Source organism: Columba livia, chromosome 3 (assembly GCF_036013475.1).
Source record: "Columba livia isolate bColLiv1 breed racing homer chromosome 3, bColLiv1.pat.W.v2, whole genome shotgun sequence".
In the NCBI taxonomy this organism is placed as follows: domain Eukaryota; kingdom Metazoa; phylum Chordata; class Aves; order Columbiformes; family Columbidae; genus Columba; species Columba livia.
Window position 1 is genome coordinate 98,731,255 of NC_088604.1, and position 19,849 is coordinate 98,751,103.

Below are 19,849 nucleotides of genomic sequence, written 5' to 3' on the forward strand. Positions count from 1 at the left end.
TCTGTCACTCTACTGTGAGCTCTTGCGGTCCTAAAATGGGATAACAGTAAGGCTTAAGGTAAAACTTTCAAGCCTACTGATCAGTCTCAGCCTTTACATACGATCTCATTCAGCCTTTCACCAACAGACTGAAAAATAACATGTGCACCACTGAACAAGTCTGTGATTTAACGAATCACAGTACTGTGTGCTTGCACAAACCTATTAGCAATATAAAAGAAGATAAAAATATAGAATGCTGACAGAAGAATTCTGAAATTACAAAGAATGGGTTGCAAACCCAAAACAGAGCAAATATGAAAGAATAAAATGCCTTAGCAATAGAAAAATTATTTGAAAATAAGTATTACAGGTCTTACAGGTGATGAAATCACAAAATGTGGAGACTGGAAAGAACATTGCTGGGCATAATTAGAAGTTTTACTGCATCATCAACTTGTTCATGAACACAGCTCCAAGTGCCAAGTTCTGGTCATTTCAGCACAAGCTGGCAGACACAGCAGCACACAAACACCTGCCTTCTTCCACCTCCAGCTAGCAAGGAAATCATGGCACTGCTTCTTAGGCATGCACCTGGTTATAACATCTCATACCTTCATGACCTCACAGCAAGAATGAGACACAATATTTTAACTCTACATTAAAAAAAATCCAGAATGCAATCACTTTATTTACACACTCTGCCATAAGCACATCATCCCGTTTGCTCTGCTCACTACACGTAGTCTCCATAGAATACTAGGTCAAATGTAAGGTCCCAGTATTAATCTTCATGGGCATCCATGGAAGTGGTTCAAGATATCTCAAGAGTGCCCCTCTCATTATGTTGGTGACCTCGCTGAACAACTGCTGGTAGTTTCAAGGCTCACCAGAGCAAGGCTGAACTCCCATTGCAAGAAGGGTAGAGGCTTTGGAACTCATTAGAAGACCAGATCAAAATGATCACAAATTTCACAGTTTTCTAAAGCCAGTTTAAACCCACATCTACTCAGGCTTTCCAAAGTCATACATTAAAACAAAAGTGGGAGGGTGGGAAGGGCAAATCATGTCCAGAGAATAAAGTTAGGGAAGAAGTAAAAAAGAAGTAGGTGCATGAGGAATGAGGAAATGATGACAACTAATCAGCTGTGAGTATGACTATACTTTGGAAGATATTAAATTACCACTTGGAAACTATGATAAAGATCCAGTATTTCAATTATATTCTTACTTGATGCATTGATATCAATATCGATTAAAAAAATTTGCACAAAATGCATGAGCAAAACATTGATGTTGGTTATAAGAAATAAAAATTACAGATAGATTTCCACCATCAAACGGAAGAACAGAAGTTTGCAACTCTAAATTGATAGTATAAAACAGACTTTAAAAACTGAAAAAACAAAAGAAAAAGCCAGGCTTTACCCACTAAGTAAAACTGACTCCAAAGGACCATCTGCTTGATATACACACTTAAAAAAAAAAAAAAAAAAAAAAAAAAAAAAATCACGCACAGAGAACAAGTTGCCCACCTAAAAAGAGTTATGTTAAAAATATGTCATGTATTATATAAAATAAACTGTTTCCAATTTCTAACTAAGTTTATTAAGTGGAATCTTATGGATTTCCCAACATTTTTTACTTTGCTTGCAACTTCATAATAAAATCCTAAATTGTGCATATTTTTAAACCAAATAACCATAGTAATATCCAATATATTTAAGGCCAGCCTAGATAGCAATAGTTGGTGATTACCAGATCAAAGGCCTACTTAAATCAATAAGGATAGCTCCTGTACATTGATTATCATCCAACACTATAAAAATATAATTGCTTACCTTGAGAGGAGCAGTCCAAGTGAAATGAAAAGGTCATAATAGGTCAATAATTATTTAAATTAAACTTACATCTTTCTTCATCCGATGGACCAACTCTAGCATACACTGAAATGGTGGTGATTTACCAGTTTAAAGAGACATATTAACATGTCAGCAAAGGCCTTAACAGTAATTGGGTCAGCAATTTTAAGAAGTCAAGGTTCCAGGTTGTCAGCTTCTCCATTTATGCTCCCAATTAATCTTAAGGTATTATAGATCTTAAGTCAGTAAGCACAGATCTAACTACTTTTGATCAAATCTCATCTTGGGTATATGCAGTGATAGAGTATCGTCACTTTTTGAGATTTTTCTACAATACAGTATATCATTCTCTAAAATGTCTTTCAATTAAAAAAAAAAAAAAAAAACTGTCAGGCAACAATTCACTACTCAGTTCAATGAATCCTCCAATAATTTAGTGTATTATGTTTCTGTCACCATATTTAATGGTCCTTATACCAGGACAATGTTACTTGGCAGTTTTGCATTTTCATTCTAATAGTTATGCTAACAGTTGCTTTCTGAATTTGCAGTTGCTATACTGCACTGTTATTTAAGGTCACAATTTTGTCCATCTATATTTGCTGTAGGGATCATCTACCAAGTACAATGCATTTGATGGAAAATATGAACAGTTTGAGGAAAATATATGTATGCAGGAAAAGAAATGTGTAGTCTCATCTAATTCTGGGGATGTATCTTGAAAAATTATTTGGTTCAGAAGTATTTGTTTTCATAGTTGTAAAAGATAGCATTGTATAGCCCAAGAAACAAGGAAGGGGGTTACACTTCACAACTCCAAATAGCAAACTACATACAACCAGTATCTAATCAAATACATGTTATACTCTTTAGTTCTTTTTTTTTTTTTAAATACACACTTACTGAAGAAACACACTAACAATTAACTTGTAAGAAAGCATGTCATTCTAGTGTCAAAAGTATCGTGTGTTGCTTCCTGAGGATCCCATCCTGTGATAAAGCTCACTACCGTCTTTGGAAAGTCTGTACCTACATGAAATAACCAATAATGTTGTAGTCAAATCAAAGTGTGGCAACTTCCACTTACTTTATAAGTCAGTGCATTTATTAAACAAGTCACTAACACTCAGATGCAAAAGGTACCTCCTCCCCAAGGTCTGAAAATTGGAATGGCAGCAGCACTTACTGCTACATTTACCTTCCACGTTCTTGACATCATTGTTGCACAGAACTTTCCTAAAATATTCTCTCTTAAGAAAAAGAAAATAAAAGCTCTTATAACCATGTTTTCTTTATGCAACAATACTTTTTCATTATTACTTTGAAGTCATTTAAACCACTCTTTTACACGAAAGTGTTTTGGTTCTTTCTTTCTGTGGATCAGAGATAGAAATTTGTTACAGTGCGGTTATCCCGAGGTAAAAATTGAATCATAAGTTTATCAATTTCAGGAAACAGCTCTTTGCAGGATGGTTAGCTGGGGAATGGTGGTAAAATTCTCAAAGAAAAATTAAATTTGCATGGAGAGTTCACATCTTAGAAACATAGGGGCTAAGAAGGCTCTTTCATGAAATTGTTTCAGGGCCGCCGAATTCTGATGGTGAGCTACACCAGAGGTGTCAAGGTCATTTTCACCAGGGGCCACATCAGCCTCACAGTTGCCTTCAAAGGGCTGAATGTAATTTTAGGACTGTATAAATGTAATTACTCCAACATTTATAAACACTGAAAGGAACGCAAAGAGTCTTTATCCTGGCCTCTTCATTTTCTACCACTTGGTGCCTGGACATATGAAGAAAAAGATGACAACACTTTGAAGAACACGGAAGGAAGACAATGAAAGACATTATAACGGTCAAACCAGGAGGGTGAAAAAAAAAGTGGAGTGAGAAGAAGGGAGCAATAATAAAATCATGGATAGTGTCACAACACAAAAAGGATGAAAAAGCAGGAGAAATGGGGATGGAGGAAGGGAAATTAAATAGAAAACCGGGACAACCTAGAGAACCTACAATCATTAGTAGAAACTCTCCTTACAAATCCAGTTGAAAATATATGTGATTAGTAAATACCAAACAGAATGAGAAAGCAGGCACTCTACCCTTCACATAGAGATGATCATCTAGTGCAGCAGTCAGTGTCTGTAATAGTTCAGATCAGGAAGAGATTTCATGAATATTAAAGATTTTTACCCATTGACATCTGTATTAGTCAGCAATGTTCCATATGATGGATATGTCTGGGATTCCCCTCTGACATTGAGGGTTTTTTTTTTAATTACTATCCAGAGTAACAGAATAGACCACACTAGGTCTGCAAAAGTAAACCCTCAAAATTTAGGAAATGCAAAACCAAAATTGTCTGAAAAAAATTAATGCATACGCAAATAGAGGATGAATAATGATATAGTCTACAATTATACAAACACACTTTTCCCATAAGATATCTGCCTCAAGAATTTTATGATGTTCAGGAACTAAACCAGAATTCATGTAGCAAATAAGGATATTGTGCATGGAAGCTTGTCTTATTTGATGTAGTGCTCTGCGAATGTTTAATGAAAGAGGAAGGGGAAAATGAAAAGTGAATGGACAGTTTCAGAGCTACCGCAGTTCAATGTCACTCTGGAGAAATCTGTCCCTACCTCTGCCACAAAGTTCCTACATGATGTGAGGCAAAAATCACTTAAGTCAAACTTTTCAGTTATTCACTTGTTATGCTCTCTTCATTTTCTTGAGTGCTTGCATTTAAACACCCCACAGAGATAAGTGTTAAGTGTTCCTAATTGAACAGAGGTCAGTGGGAACTCTACTTTAAACACATAAACTACTCTGAAAACTCAGGTCCTAACTACGCAAAACTGAGCACTCAGAATTAGCATTCAGTCCTCTTTTTTCTTTATCCAAAATCCCCATTCATAAAATGAACCTTATAATATAAATGTTCTAAAAATGAATATCAATTATGACAAACTATTTGGATACTCTAGTGAAAATAGCATAGAAAAAATTCAATCTGCATTACTTAAGAATTAGGTACATATAATAAAACAGACATCAAGCCATATACAGAACAGTAAGGATTTTTAAAATGCAACAGCTGGTCCATACCATACATAGAAAATATGGATAAGCTAGTTTTTAATCAATTGTCATCGTAACCCATAAAGATAACAATGTTGAATTAAGTTCATGTTGCCTATTTTAACTCCATTTCCTAAATTCTAGGTGCTTAATTTTGCAATCTTAATTTTTCCCATATGTACTAATACAGAAGGCCTTTTTTTTCTACAAATTACCACAGTCTAATCCTGAGCGATAGTTTTGCCATAATGGAATTATTCAGTCTATGATCTGATTGATTTCAGACCTTAAATACTGAATCTTAACACACGTAAATTTTTAATCCTTTAATTTCTCTGTTCTGCCAGTAATTGATAAGGACAGTTGTACTTAGACAAGGTCTTAATTTAATCACCCTGAAAATCAATTAGAAGGTGAAAAGCTTCCTTATATTATTATTATGAAAATTTCCTGATCAAATTCACAATGCAATCATAATCAATGCATGACTCTTCATACATTTTCAGTCAATACATAATTCAGTAGTTACATCTTCACCATCTGAAAACACAATATGGGAAGGAATTTGTATGTTAAAAGCAGGCATAATTTAAAGGCTCAGTATCAGTCAAATGCAATGTCTCCCTCAAGTCATTGGGCTAAATATGCCTTTATAGAAACAATCTAAGTAAGGGCCAAACATGGCCCAGAAAGCATTAATTTCATGTGAAGTATCTCACCAGCCAATATAGAACTAAACCTCTCTTTGCTTCATCGTTGCTGAAAACTCTGCACAAAATACAAGAATAGGAGGAACAGATAACACTCTTTCTGTGCCTGTGCAAAAACTGCTCCTCAAAATACATCCAAGAGCTTGCTATGCCGCAGCCCTTCACAGTCACTCTGAGTATCCTCTTCTAAATTAGGATCCTCTTGTCTATACAACATACAGAATCACAGAATGGTTGGTGTTGGAAGGGACTTCTGGAGATCATCTAGTCCATCCCACCTGCTAAAGCAGGTTCAATTAGAATAGATTGTACAGGAATGTGTCCAGGTGGGTCTTGAATGTCTCCAGAGAAGGAGACTCCACAACCTCTCTGGGCAGCCTGTTCCAGGGCTCTGGCACCCTCAAAGTAAACAAGTTTCACCTCATATTCAGATGGAACCTCCTGTGCTTCAGTCTGTGCCTGTTGCCCCTCATCCTATCATTGGGCACCACTAAAAGGAGTCTGGTCCCATCCTCTTGACACTCACCTTAGAGATATTTATAAACATTGATGAGATCCCCTCTCAGCCTTCTCCAGATGAACAGACCCAGCTCTCTCAGTCTTTCCTCACAAGAAAGATACTCCAGACCCCTCATCATCTTTGTAGCTCTCCACTGGACTCTCTTCAGTAATTCTTCGTCCTCCTTAAACTGGGAAGCCCAGAACTGGGCACAGTACTCCAGATGCAGCCTCACCAAGGCAGAGTAGACGGGGAGGATCACCTCCCTCAACCTGCTGTTCATACTTTTCCTAATGCACCCCAGAATACTATTGGCTTCCTTGGCCACAAGGGCTTGGTCAACCTGTTATTGACCAGAACTCCCAAGTCCTTCTCCGCAATGCTGATTTCCAGCACATCCACCCCTAACCTGTACTGGTTCCTGGGGTTATTCCTCCCCAGGTGAGGACCCTACACTTGCTCCTTGTTGAATATAGTCAGGTTCTTCTCTGCCCAGTCCTCCAGCCTGTCCAGGTCTCGCAGAATGGCAGCACAGCCTTCTGGTGCATCAACTCTTCCTCCCAGTTTGGTATCATCTGCAAACTTGCTGGGGGTGCACTCAGTCTCTTCATCCAGGTCATTGATGAACAGGTTGAACAGGACTGGACCTAACACTGACCCCTGGGAAACCCCACTAACTACAGGCCTCCAGTCAGACTCTGCAGCATCAATCACAACCCTCTGAGCTCTGCCATTCAGTCAGTTCTCAATCTGTCTCACCATGCACTCCTCCAGCCCATGCTTCCTGAGCTTCCTTATGAGCATGTTGTGTCAAAAGCCTTGCCGAAGTCAAGGTAGACAATATCCACTGCTCTCTGTTTGTCTAGCCAGCATGTCATACCATTATAGAAGGCTATCAGGTTGGTAAAACATGATTTGCCCTTGGTAAATCCATGCTGACTACAGGAACCTTTCTTAAGAAGTTTAAGTAACACAGTTTTCTTCAATGTAATAGCACTTTAAAGGGTGAGGGGAAAAATGGACAAGAACCATGTACCATTTGGAATTAAGAAAGAACTTTAGAGAGGCAGCATCAAAAATACTAGAATTCCTGCCACCCTGCCTTGGACCAGCCAATATTTTCCAAGCAGATGCACTATAACTGCACTGCTAAAAACAGAAGAGGATTTAGCATGATCAGTCTAGATGAAAAGCTTGACTAAGTGTCATTGCTTCTGCCTTCTGGCTCCAGCACAAACTAAAATCATAAGAATTTAGAAATAAAAGACATCAGAAATTTGACATTTATTAAAGTCAAAGCTACAGGAATATTCCTTTTTGGCTATTACTTCTCATCAAATCCCTCTCATTAAAACTACTTTGATTTACAAGTTAAATTATACCAATATATAAGAATCCTACAAAAATCTTACAAAGTACTGAAGTACTGGTGTGGAAGACCCACAATTGCATTACTAAATGAACAGCACTGAAAATAATCAGTTTTCCTTCATCTGTCTCTGCACCATCAGGTATTTGGGTCTGAGAATTCCCAGAAGCATTCATACATTCACGCTAAAACATGAACATTCATTGAACTACCATTTTCTACCCTCAAACCCGCTTCAAGTTCTTTTTTCGACTTGTATCATTTCCATCCTTACTTTAACCATATAGTTATAGTTAAATGAAATGAGCCTCGTTGTAATGCAGTGTACATGGATCTGTCACATGCAAAACTTCCAAGAGATGCTTGGCACCTTCCTCTACCTCATTTTATTTTCTTTTTTAATTAAATAAACTTCATGCATTTGTGCAGTTTATGCCTTCTAGTTTTTTCTTTACATTAGTTATTTTCAGTAACTTTTATTTCCCCAAATCTCCCTCCCAACAAGTCCCTCCATCTCGCACCTTTTCTTCACAGCACACAAGCACAAAAGGAATCCCAGAAGATGTCATGCCTGAAGCAAAACACAGCAGTTCCGTAACTGTTTATTTTCAGAGACATACATGAGAGCACCCACTATCCTTGCTGTACACAGAAGAGGCACAGAGAACAGAAAGTCTCCTTGAACTCTCCCTTCCCCTTCTTTGCCCTTGTAAACACAGAATATAACCCCCACCTTTGGCTTCTTTAGTGAGCTGAACAAATACATAAGAACTCCATTCTTTGTGAATACAGGCCAAACTAGATACTAAAACAAAAGAACATATTTTTTTCCACATTCACTGTCATTAAATTCAGTGAGTATTCTTTGTGCAGTTTCGCATACAGAGTTCCTACATCAAATCCTATCAGCATTTTTTTGGAGATGAACAAGAAAAAGAAACACCAAATATACAGGTATGCTTTCCTTGTGGAAATCAATCTTTTATAGGCTTGGTACATAAGTGCTTACACTCTCAGATTAGTTAACAAAAAATGCAAACTCCATAGAGAATATCTACTTTTATTACCCTTGACTAAACACACGGGCTTCGAAAAAATTGACATAAACCTTTTCTTCTGCTAATTCTTCAGTTTGTCAACTACAGAGAAAATGCAGACTACATTTCAAAATAGTGAATCATTCTTGCACAAAATTAAGAGAAGCACAACTAGAGTCGTAATAAAAGGGGAAGAACTGCTGTTTTACAGAGTACAGCTCATGTGGCATACTTGTGATAATCAAAAGACCCAGTTCTGCAACTGGTTTTACACAGGCAAACTGCTGAATCTAAGTATGATCTGGTCTGGGAAACAGCTTCTCCATTGGCAGCTTGGTGTAACAATAGGAAAGCTACTGTTTTCACAACTTCCACAGTTGGGTCTACTGAAAAATTTGCTTTCAACCATACAGTGCAGAATGTCACACGACACTGGCAAAAATGTTCTTTGGCACTAAAGCCAAGAAGATGCAATAAAAATTGTGATTAGATGCCAAAGTTTGTTCTGCATAGTTAATCTGTTAAACTGCAAGAGGTAAATATCAGAAATCATACAGAAGGGGAGAATCTTTTTTATTTTTATTTTTTTTTCCACTCACATGCATTGGTTACAATAAATCTTTTCTACAACAAAAAGATGGAAAAAGCAGATACTTGATACTGATCGAAAGTATGTCTGTGCCTAAAAATGTAGCTCATCTTAGTGAAAATATTACCCCTGTAACACTGGCAAGGTCAGCATCAGCTTGACTTATTTGCTGTTTAAGTCCCTGTTGTGCATGTTCGAAAACGTTTTAAGTTGTTTTGTTCACAAAGTAGCACAGTTCACTTTGTTGTGCTGGATCACTCCTTTTTCTCTATATGCAGCTCCTCTCTCACTCTCTATGTCTTTAGGCTTCTTGGGATTCAGAAGAAAGGAAGAAAGAAATGTGTTTTTCAAGATGAAACTGTGAATTCATTTTTAGCGCTAGGACAAAATTCTGCCTAAAATGTCTGTGCAAACAGTCCTCAGGCAGAAAAAAAGGATGGTTCCCCTTCTTACTGAACCCAGCCACATGACGGTGATATAGAAAGGCTGTATCTTTCTTTAACAGAAGATGAAGACATGGGTTCAAATCATTCTTTTGTGATGACAAGAAGAGAAAATGTAAGAAGTTGTCATAAAAAATTAAAATATTTTCTATGGAGAAGTCCTGTGGCAACAACCTAGACAGAAAGAATGCAGTAAAATAAGAGCACTCCAAGAGCTCTTTAGTGCATGATTTAATATAAAAGTCTGAAAAATAAGTGGCACTATGAAAAGTCCCCTGAGAGATGAAGTGTGTTCTCCAAGTCAGCTAAATAAATGTGCTCTCTTCCTTTCTCTCTCAGTATTAAAAAGCTTTGTCTCAGAATCTGAAATATATTTGACTATATATGGAGATAAAAAACAACTAGACAAAGGCCTAAACAGGCTAGTTGGGCTCACTATGAGAAGGAGGTTGGTCCAGATGGCTTCTCTTCCAACACAAATTATTCTATTATTCTATGATTTAGTGATTAAAACTAATTTCTAGACACCTCAAGCCTTATCCGTAGTCATAAAAAGAAAGGCTGGAAACTATCCAGAGATAGGTTGTAGAAAATTGTAGAATTCAGATCTGTATTGATGCAAAGTTCCTTGGGGTGCAGGGAGAAGTGGAGGGGCAGGGGTGGCTTGGAAAGGAAGGCAGATTTTTCTAAGTTATTTGGTGAAATGAATGTTTCATTTGGACATTTCATTAGAAACATTTCATTTGAACATTTAATTTGAAACATTTCATTTGAAACCCAGTTTCATTGGGTTAATCTGAGTTTAAAATTGTTTTCCAAACATATATCCTTTCTTAGAGGTCACCAAATCAATCCACTTGCTCTAAAGCAGAATCAATTTTACCTAGGTTATTCCTGACAAATGCTCATCCAACTGTTCTTTAAAATCTGCAGTGTCAGAGCTTTCATTTTTTTCCCAACAACAAAGTATTCCTTTGCTTAACTAGCCTGTCCTTTAGAAAAAATTTCTTGTGAGAAGATGACCTACCTTGCTACATTTAAGCTTATGATGAGACTATTGTTCCTTTACTCACAGTAGACATGGCTAAAAGTTCGTTCTCTTCTAAACTACAGATTTTTTATTTTCTTTAAGACCACCATCACATCTCCTTTTAGTCTTCACTTTTCTAAACAACTAAATTTTCTTCATCCTTTCTTCTTACATTGTTTTTAGGCCTCCAATTGTATTCATTTTCTTGGTCTTTAGTCCTGATTCATTCCATAAACTTATTTTGCAATGCTGGAAAAAAACTGTTTATTTGGCTCCATACGTTAATGGAAATATTTGCATCTTCTACTATGAAATGTTTGCTCAAGATTATATGGAGTGCAATTTGTTTTACATTACTGCAAAGAGAGTTCACTGTGATGAAGAGCTAGAGGGAGATCAAACACTGAATGACCACAGCCATTCTCAGTACTTCTGCTCAGAACAAATGTGAACGATGCTTGTGCAGTGTTCCATGGCAAACTCATTAAGAAACATCGTTACTGGAAAGATTCACCACTCTGAGTAATGTGTGTGTATATGAGTCACAATTTGGCAGTAAAAACAGTAGAGCAGATATATATTTTTTTAAATACACGTTTTTTAAGATCACAACACTAAAAATGTCATTGTAAAAAAGCTTTGCTTGTAATACTGAATATATGAACATCTTACCTCATACAGTTATTTCCTAATTATGACAGAGCTGAGCTTGCATCATGCCGAGGTTGCCAAAGAGTACGTATTCCAGGCAAGACCCACTTCTATTTAAGCATAGTATCCTATTTCAAAAAACTTAGATTCAAAGCAAGGCCAAACACAAAATTTTCTTCTGGATGGACTGCATTTTGATCAATATTACATGAATAACTTTCTTATTAAACAAGTAACATCCAAGACGGATCACATTAAAATAGTAATAGCTAATTCAGCTGTTTTAAAATTATCTTAGTCACAAAAAATTTTTCATCCACCTGAAAAAAATTAATATTTTATCACTAAATAAGCAAATGCTTCCATTCTTCTATGGATATATAACTACTGATATGAAGCCCAAATTGTATTTTAAACAACACATAAATCATGCTTGGAGGATTTGTTTTTCTCCATCTCACAGAAAGAATACATATATTATTTACAAAACCCACCAAAATGCCACAGAATTGGCAATGGATGTCCAATGTTATGTTTGAAAAACACTCTCATTTTGGGAGATGAGGAGGAATACAACCTTCTACACAACCATCTTGGGACTCTGTGATTTCCTTCTTTTGTAGCAAGGGAGTCACTGTTTACACAGTGAGTAGTTCTTACATAGCCCTACACATGCTTACACATACACAAGTTTACCTTTATGGAGCCCAACTATCTCCATATAGTATGGAATCCAAGGAGTTTTCTCATTCATTCATTTGTCCAACTGACTGCAATTTCTATCCTTTCTAACTATAATTAATCCTACCCATCAGCTCAGCATCAGACTTTCTGTCTTGCAATGGATCAATCAGAGGAAAGATTAAAAAACTTATTTGTGTAATCCATGGCTGTACTTTAGAAAACTAAATTGCTGCCCTGAAACTCCTAGCTAAGATGTCACTGTATTGCAGAGACATTCTGTATTCACTTTTCAAGCAGTTGCTCTTGGGCCCAGTTGTTCCTTTTTGAAAGAACTCAGTAGTTCAGTATCTATGTACTCAATAAAACCTGGAAATTAAACTACCCTTTATCTGTCTTTAGGAGCTAAATCAAATATATTTGCTCTAGAAAAAAAAAAAAAAATATTGCACAGCTTTTTGACAGGATTTTCTACAAAGTTAAAACAGAGTTACTATTTATATATGAAGGTACAGTATCCGCCAATGTACTCAGTAAGTGCATGCATGCTTCCTCAGGGACTCATGTTTTCAAAGAAAAAGGTAATCCCCTACACTCTGTAAAACAAAACAATGAAGTTTCCTACTCTCAAGAGATATTTTTGAATCCAGAAAAGAAGACAGTGCCTCAAATTAGAACCAAACTTGATTCTAAGCAGGACTTATTTACACAAGTCAAAATTCATACTTCAGTTTTTATTTCATACATTCAGGTACCTCAAGTCTTGACCCTTGGCCAATGAACAAAAGGGAATTGAGGAAAAACTCTTATCATAAATATATCCATTGGCTGGTTGTTGATGTTGTGTGATGTTCACACATACACTTCAGCAATTGAACATGCTATTGCCTGCAGAACAAACTAACCTAGAACTCCTGTTAGCGGTGAAAGCCAGCTTAACAGGGAATCATGTTCATTACCTTCATCTTCAGGCTTTTCTTGGACCTAACCATTAGACTTGGTCATTAGAGGGATAATAGAAGCATAATTTGAATTTAACAGTTCTTTGAACTACAAGCTTACCTGTCTGCAGTCTATGCAAAATGGACAATACCTCCCTAGACTACTAGGGAGCCACAGCCACACTCCTGCAGCATTATGACTCCAGACCAACAACCACATCACACAAGTTGTGCTGATAAAGCAAACCATACAAAATAACTGATTTGTAAAACCTTCTAGCCATTTCTAGAGGCCCCTTTAAGTATAAACTCCTGCATTAAGTAAAATCTGAGCTTCAGCTCCCCATTCATAAAAACAGAATGACAACACTTTGCTGTCTTATGGGGAAGATATGAAGATAAACACCTGAAAATGCCAGTCTCCAGAGTAATGGGAGAAAGATGAGTTCCTTAGCTAAAACAACAATGCTAGCAGTTCCTTCACCTGGTGGTATTTTGATAGATATAAAGAAGGCTGTCATATCTAAGAACTTCAAGGGATACAAATAAGTATTAACAATCAAGTTTGCATCTTTAAGGAAACTATGTTACAAATGCCTAAAACACTTCTTCAGAGTTTGAAGAGCTGAGAAGTTGCATGTGGACAGTTCTGGCAGAAATAATCTTTTTCTTTACCCGACTTCCTCTCATCTAATGTGTACTCAGAGCACATCTTCCTGTGCAGCTGGAGGCTTTGTTACAGACAGAAGGATGCTGCTTAGTGTAGCCAGTGTTTATTGCCTAACTTTTTTTTTTTAAAGATGAATTTGGAAAATTTCCCAGATAATGCATCTGCCCCCATCACTGGCACCTTGGAATGTAAGATCAGACATGGAGGTAGTGAGGACAACTGTATTTATTAGCAATGAATAAACCGAACTATCTTTTTCTGAATTAGCAGTCGGAGATCACAGACACAGTAAGAAGTATCTGTCTGCTAACCGACATGTACACGCTGGCACACTTTTGTGTCAAAAATGTACACAGCTGCACACACACTAAAGTCGTTCCATCTATAAAGCAAAATTGTCAACTGCTTGTCTTCAGAGATGGGTAAATAAGAGAGGGTCTCAACAACAAAATAAGTGCAGAGTACAATTAAAGAATATTTTTTATTCCTTTAAGAGTCTTTCTTTCTAAATACTCTTGGATTTACTATAATTTCCCCTCCTTCATGTTTTGGAAGAAGGACTGATGATCTACTCAGGAAAAAACAGTTTTATATTTCTCAAAAACTTTATTGACTTGCCAAGTACCTGAATTACACATTTTTTAGGTACCAAAACAGGCTGATTTAGCCTGATTGTCAGTCATTAGCAGCAGGTGTCTGCACAAATTGCCTGGCGTGTTTTGGTTCTATGTCTTCTCCAGATACTGAGACTAATAGCTGGTTGAAAAGAAAGAACACAATCCAAAGCAATTATAAATTATATTTTTCCACACAGCATTATCATCTATCAGGTGCCAGTACAAAGGGACTTCAACATCTTCTCCCAACCTGTCTGTCCAAACTCTGTCAAATCAGCCCAGCCACCTCAATAAACCTTATTCAAGGCCTTAAACTTAGCTTGGGGAGCATAACTGAACCCCAGACTGAATTGGTGCTTGGGTATATTACTGATGGGCTTGTCTGAAGACAGACAAGCATGTTAACAATCCCAGTAGCACAACACCTTCTTCCCAAACACTCTTGGAGACTTCTGATGAGAAGAGGGAAATTCAGTGATACTTATAATTCTTCATGTCTGATTAAACTATTTAAATAAACTGCAGTGATGGGCTGACCAGAGCTTCAGTGACAAAAACTGCAGCTCACAATTCCTTTGGTGTTTAAATTATCACAACTGACAACAGAAGAAATACATCAAAGATTTTTTACTAAATACACAGAAAAGGGTGCAAACTCTAATACCAGAAAAAGCAATGAGCAATTTAGATGAGGAAAGAAGCCCAACAGCTGTTCCTACTGGTTCCTGCACAGAGACAGATTTTGCAAGTCAACATGGTGTCAATATTTAACTAACACATTATCACTTGTTATTATTATTTGTCTATCATTTAAGTAAGCACCTAGCAAGAAAAAGAAAAAGTTGAACTGATCTTCAACTTTTCTTTTTGTAAATCAGATACACTGGGTGATCATAGAGAGACAAGAAGGTGATTTTTTGCTTTATACAAAAACTGAATTTGCACACACACATACTTGCAAGTACCAAGATACCTGTGCTCACATATTCTTGCCAAAATTACCTGTGGTGACCCAGTAGACAATGGATGTCAGGTACTCAGTCCTCTTCAAATCTTTGGTGTTCTTTTGGGTGTCAACAATGCTGCATGTTTTTTGCAGCCCTTATCTGTCTTAACAAACAAGGCTCAGTACCAGGGTAAGTTGTGCCACACTGTGGTGTGGCCTTTGCACTATCAGCATGCTATCTAATGCCTGCTCTCACTGTTACCTAGGTTCCTTTTGGATTTCTCCTTACTGCTATCAGTCTCATTACTTCATATAAGTGTATATATATATACACACACACACTTCCTTTTCATACATCTTTTTAAATTATTTTTTTAAACCTTCAACCCTGCCATTTCTTCTTGTACTTTTAAAAACTAATACTTCATGCACACCAATAATATTTCACATACAGACCTCTACATATGACCAGGTTAATCTACATATTTTCCAAAAAAAAATATACTCTCTATATCTTTGCTTTATCCAAGAAAAGAAGATATCAGCAATCGATGAGAATCACAGAACATTGGATAATTGTTTCAATATGAAAAAGGCACCGTTCCAAAATAACTAGCTAATCAGAAAAGAGTGGAGATAATACCCAGCAGCCTAGAAGCAGCAGACTTTTGACAGTTTGGCAGCCTTTTTTTCTTTCCATGAAAAAACAAAGGACCCCAGCAAAAATGTTCCAAACAGGGGAAAAAAGTACTTTTGGAATCCTCAGGCAACTTTGAGAAACCTCCAAAATATATCAAAGAAAGCATGTCTTAGTTATCACAGCAAATTCATCAAAAAATTTGTCCCAGAAAAATAAATGAAATCCATCCTATATTTATCATTAGGAAACGAGTGAAATGCGCAACAACAACATTCACCATCATGTACATCTCTATGTCCAAAGGCAAGGGAATACAAATCCCAAATCACCAATAACGTTTTCCACGGGCTTTTTATGTAAGAATCAAAATAGCTGACAACATCACCAACAATCACACTATGCTCATGAATTAAAAACTACAGATTTTACTGTGAAAATTATATAGAAGACAATAATAAAAGGTAAAACAAATGCAGAGCACAATTGGTACATTTTGTAAGTCATTTAAACTCACCTACCTGTAAAGTAAGTATTGGTGGGGATAATGGAACTAGCGAATCTGTAATATCCATTTCCTGGGAAACGGATCCCTTTCATTACTTCTGTAGTCGATGTAGCTAAAGACGAATCCATCCTTTCCACCTGGTAAATGGGAGAAGGCCCATTAAGTTCTTCAGGTTCATTCCAATTTATCTTTGCCGTTGTGCTGTTTATTCCTTCAACATCAGGGGCACTAAGTTTTCTTGGAGCTGTGCATTAAAAAAAAAAGTATCCAGGTGTCATCGTCCGTAATACTTGGGAAGTTATTTATCGCACATAACATAATTTTTGCAAAACATCTTTCTTCATTTTCTGATGATCTTAAGAATAAATACAGATATCCATAGAAGCTCAATTAGAAAAATAGATATTTAAAAAAATAGCCACTCAACAAAACAAAGCACATTCTTAATCTTTATAGGAACTTAATTTCAGTTCCACAAGAAATAGTTCATTTGTTTATTCAGGCTTTGGATAAATGTCTCTAGTATTATATCCAAAATATCTTTTTATCAATCTGTAACAATCTGATCCAATGTTTTCAAAAAAAGTATATTTGCATTCCTCCTTTGATTAGCCTCTCATGTCATACTCACTGTAAGCATGTCTCAGTATGACTTTCAGCATTGGATTTGAGGAGAATCTGAACAGTTAATTAACTCTTGCTAGATCTCAGCAGTATGGTACATGACAACATGGGTCTTTCATAACTGAGCTTATCCTCATCAACAATAGCAGAACAGCATCTGTCCACAAGGCCCATCAGGTTGTTTTCCTCATGGTGCACACAGAAGACATTAGCATTTGTTCAGATAATTACTCAATTCAAGAAACTGATCCTCTCTAACTTTTCTCCACCAACACCAGTGCACAGCAAGGCTCCATACAAGATTGTTTCCATGAAGGTAGCAGCATAAAATAGTTACGTTTTTACCATGATCCTGCTACCATTAAAACCAATACTCTGATATTCTTTCAAACATTCTGATAACGTTGGTCACTCTATAGCTGAGTTATGAACAAAATTTAATTTATTTTCTTTTTTTTAAAATACTGTACAGTAAGCCACTGGAGGGCAGCACAACCTGTTTGGATAATGGTACGATGGCCATACAACTGGGAAGGAAATGGACCAATACTGAAACAATAAAAGACATCATCTAGAGAAGGACATGAACACTCTGCTACCTATAGAATCTATACCATTTTATCTTGCCTTTTTTTTCCTCCTCTTCTTTCCCCAATAAAGAAAAGGATCTACCAACAAAAACCTAATTTGTACCCAGGAAGTGAAATACAATGACAACTTGTAAAAATTACTTCTTCCTATAATGACATAGTAAAGAGCAATAAACGCCTTAGAAGAACAATAAAACCTGAATTAAAATACGGGCCGTCGAAATCTGACATAATACTTCACAGTAGAGCATTGTACAAAGTGCAAGTTCTTTGGAGAAGGAGAGATTGCTTCATTTAGAATGAATTAATAACATCCTTTTAAACATGCGCACATTTCTAAGATCATTAACATATTTTTCATTTGTCCTATTTGCCCATAGCATGTTGCTATATTTTTTTTACTTTGCCCCCCTCTAACTTGATGAATACTCTTCTTGGAGAAAGCAGGGAGTGGGGGAACTGGGAAACTGCCAGCGACACCGTGTGCTGTAAATTCCTGCTTAGGCATCATTTATGACTTCACAATCTAATTAGTATCTCACACTATGGTAGAAATTTACAATGTCAAAATTGAAGTAATGCAGCATGAGGTCATAAGCTTTCCTGCATAAGTAGGGCATAGCACTAATGAATTGTGGTATTAATGCACAAGTTTAAATAGAAAACATGGCTTAACAATCAAATTTTCACCTTTGAGGGAACTAGTGTATGTCAGCATTTTAAATGCGAACAGAAGAACAGAAGAAGCTGGGCCCTCCAGTTCAGCTTACTGATGGCAAAACAGAAACGCTAAAATTCATTATTTCTAAAACGCATACAGCTAACTAACATTCATGACAATAACTAGATCTTCTTTTAAAGTCTAGTATTAATAAACGACAGTTAGTTGGACCATAATTATGGCATCTCTGATACCCAAACCTGAAGCTTTTATGGGGCTTATGCAATTAACTACTTAAATGCATCGTAACACTTGCTTCTCTGACAGGGAAGTATTGATTTTTTAATCATTTTCAAGTCTCCTCTAGCACAAATAAATGTACTACAGTTACAGTTAATGCACTGTGTACACGCATTAAACACTGGCATGACACAATTTATTATTTTGTGATATATGGAACAGAAGACTACACTTTCAGAAAGTAGCATCCTTTCTAAAACGTTAGTAATAAAACCACAGTCTTGTTGATGCTTAAGAATTCTTGTGTATCAAGAAGTGGAAGACTGTAGTTAATAGGTTAACTAAGTTTTGTTTGTTTGTTATTTGTTTTGTTTTTAAAAAAGGAAACACCAAATCAGAAACCCAAACTCTGTACAGGAGCAGACAGGATCTGTAGCACTAGCCCAGCAGGGCACTAAATGCTGAATTTAAAAATATCCAGGACTAAAAGATACAGTATATATTTTCCTAAAGGTGTCACTGTGGTACCTGTAGCTACTTTCTGAAAGATGAATTGACTATAATTTTACCTATTTAATTTTTTTTAGTCACGTTCTGTTAAGACACATCTGTCAAAATAATGAGCGTACTACATTTTAGTGGATTCAAAGTCACATTTTGTGTATTTTAATTATGTAGTTTTAATGTCTTGCTATATAATACATATTTAAAATATTATAAAGCTAAAACAGTATTTAAAAGCCCATGATTGCTGCATGTCATTGTGTAGCAGAGGGCACAAAAAAGACCAATAAAGACAGATGGTCCATACAGCTTATGTTGAAGTCATATATCTAAATATAGATGTTGCTACACAGGTCATTACAAACAAGCCTTTCCCATGTGTGCATGCACACACATGTACACAAAAATGAAGTTGGTAAGTAAAGAGCAGTTAATTTTGTTTTGTTTGAAATAATATCATTTTAGTTTCAGACTCGAAGACAGATGCCAGCATTTCGCTCTGAACAGATGGTAATTCCATCTAATAGTGCATCTCTGTATTAGTAAGGTCTGCTGTGTATACAAACAGTAATAAACACTAGGTAAGGATCAAAATAAATTTTAATTGTTGACATTAAATTCTGGCAGCCACAGTTCTAAGGATACAATACTTCTTTCTCAAGTCTGTCAGGTTTACTAATGCAACTGCTAAAGCTTTTCAATACTCTGCCAGATTCTTGTCCCAGGAATAACGTATTTACATGGTGGCTTAATTTAACGGGTTTACATACGTTTGAATAACTACTGCTCAGCATACTGTAGGTAGATAATTGTGTACCCTTCCACAGAAGCCTTCAATTAGCCATTCTGAATAGTTCAGAAAGGTAAAAAAAGTATACAGTTTTTAATTATTGTTCAATTGAATTCAAAATGCACACATACAAATTAAAACAAAAAATGTTCGGCAAATTTGAGGGCAAAAACTTAAAGGAAATCTAT

General features: G+C 36.3%; 1 protein-coding gene across 1 annotated transcript in view; it reads right to left on the reverse strand.

Moving 5' to 3' along the window:
- The window catches only part of USH2A (usherin), a 387,004-nt gene that overhangs the window by 265,077 nt on the left and 102,078 nt on the right, over positions 1 to 19,849 (reverse strand). Inside the window, exon 21 of the mRNA XM_065058452.1 lies at positions 16,266 to 16,496. Coding sequence (XP_064914524.1) covers positions 16,266 to 16,496 — 231 coding nt within the window. The remainder of the gene's footprint in view (positions 1 to 16,265; positions 16,497 to 19,849) is intronic.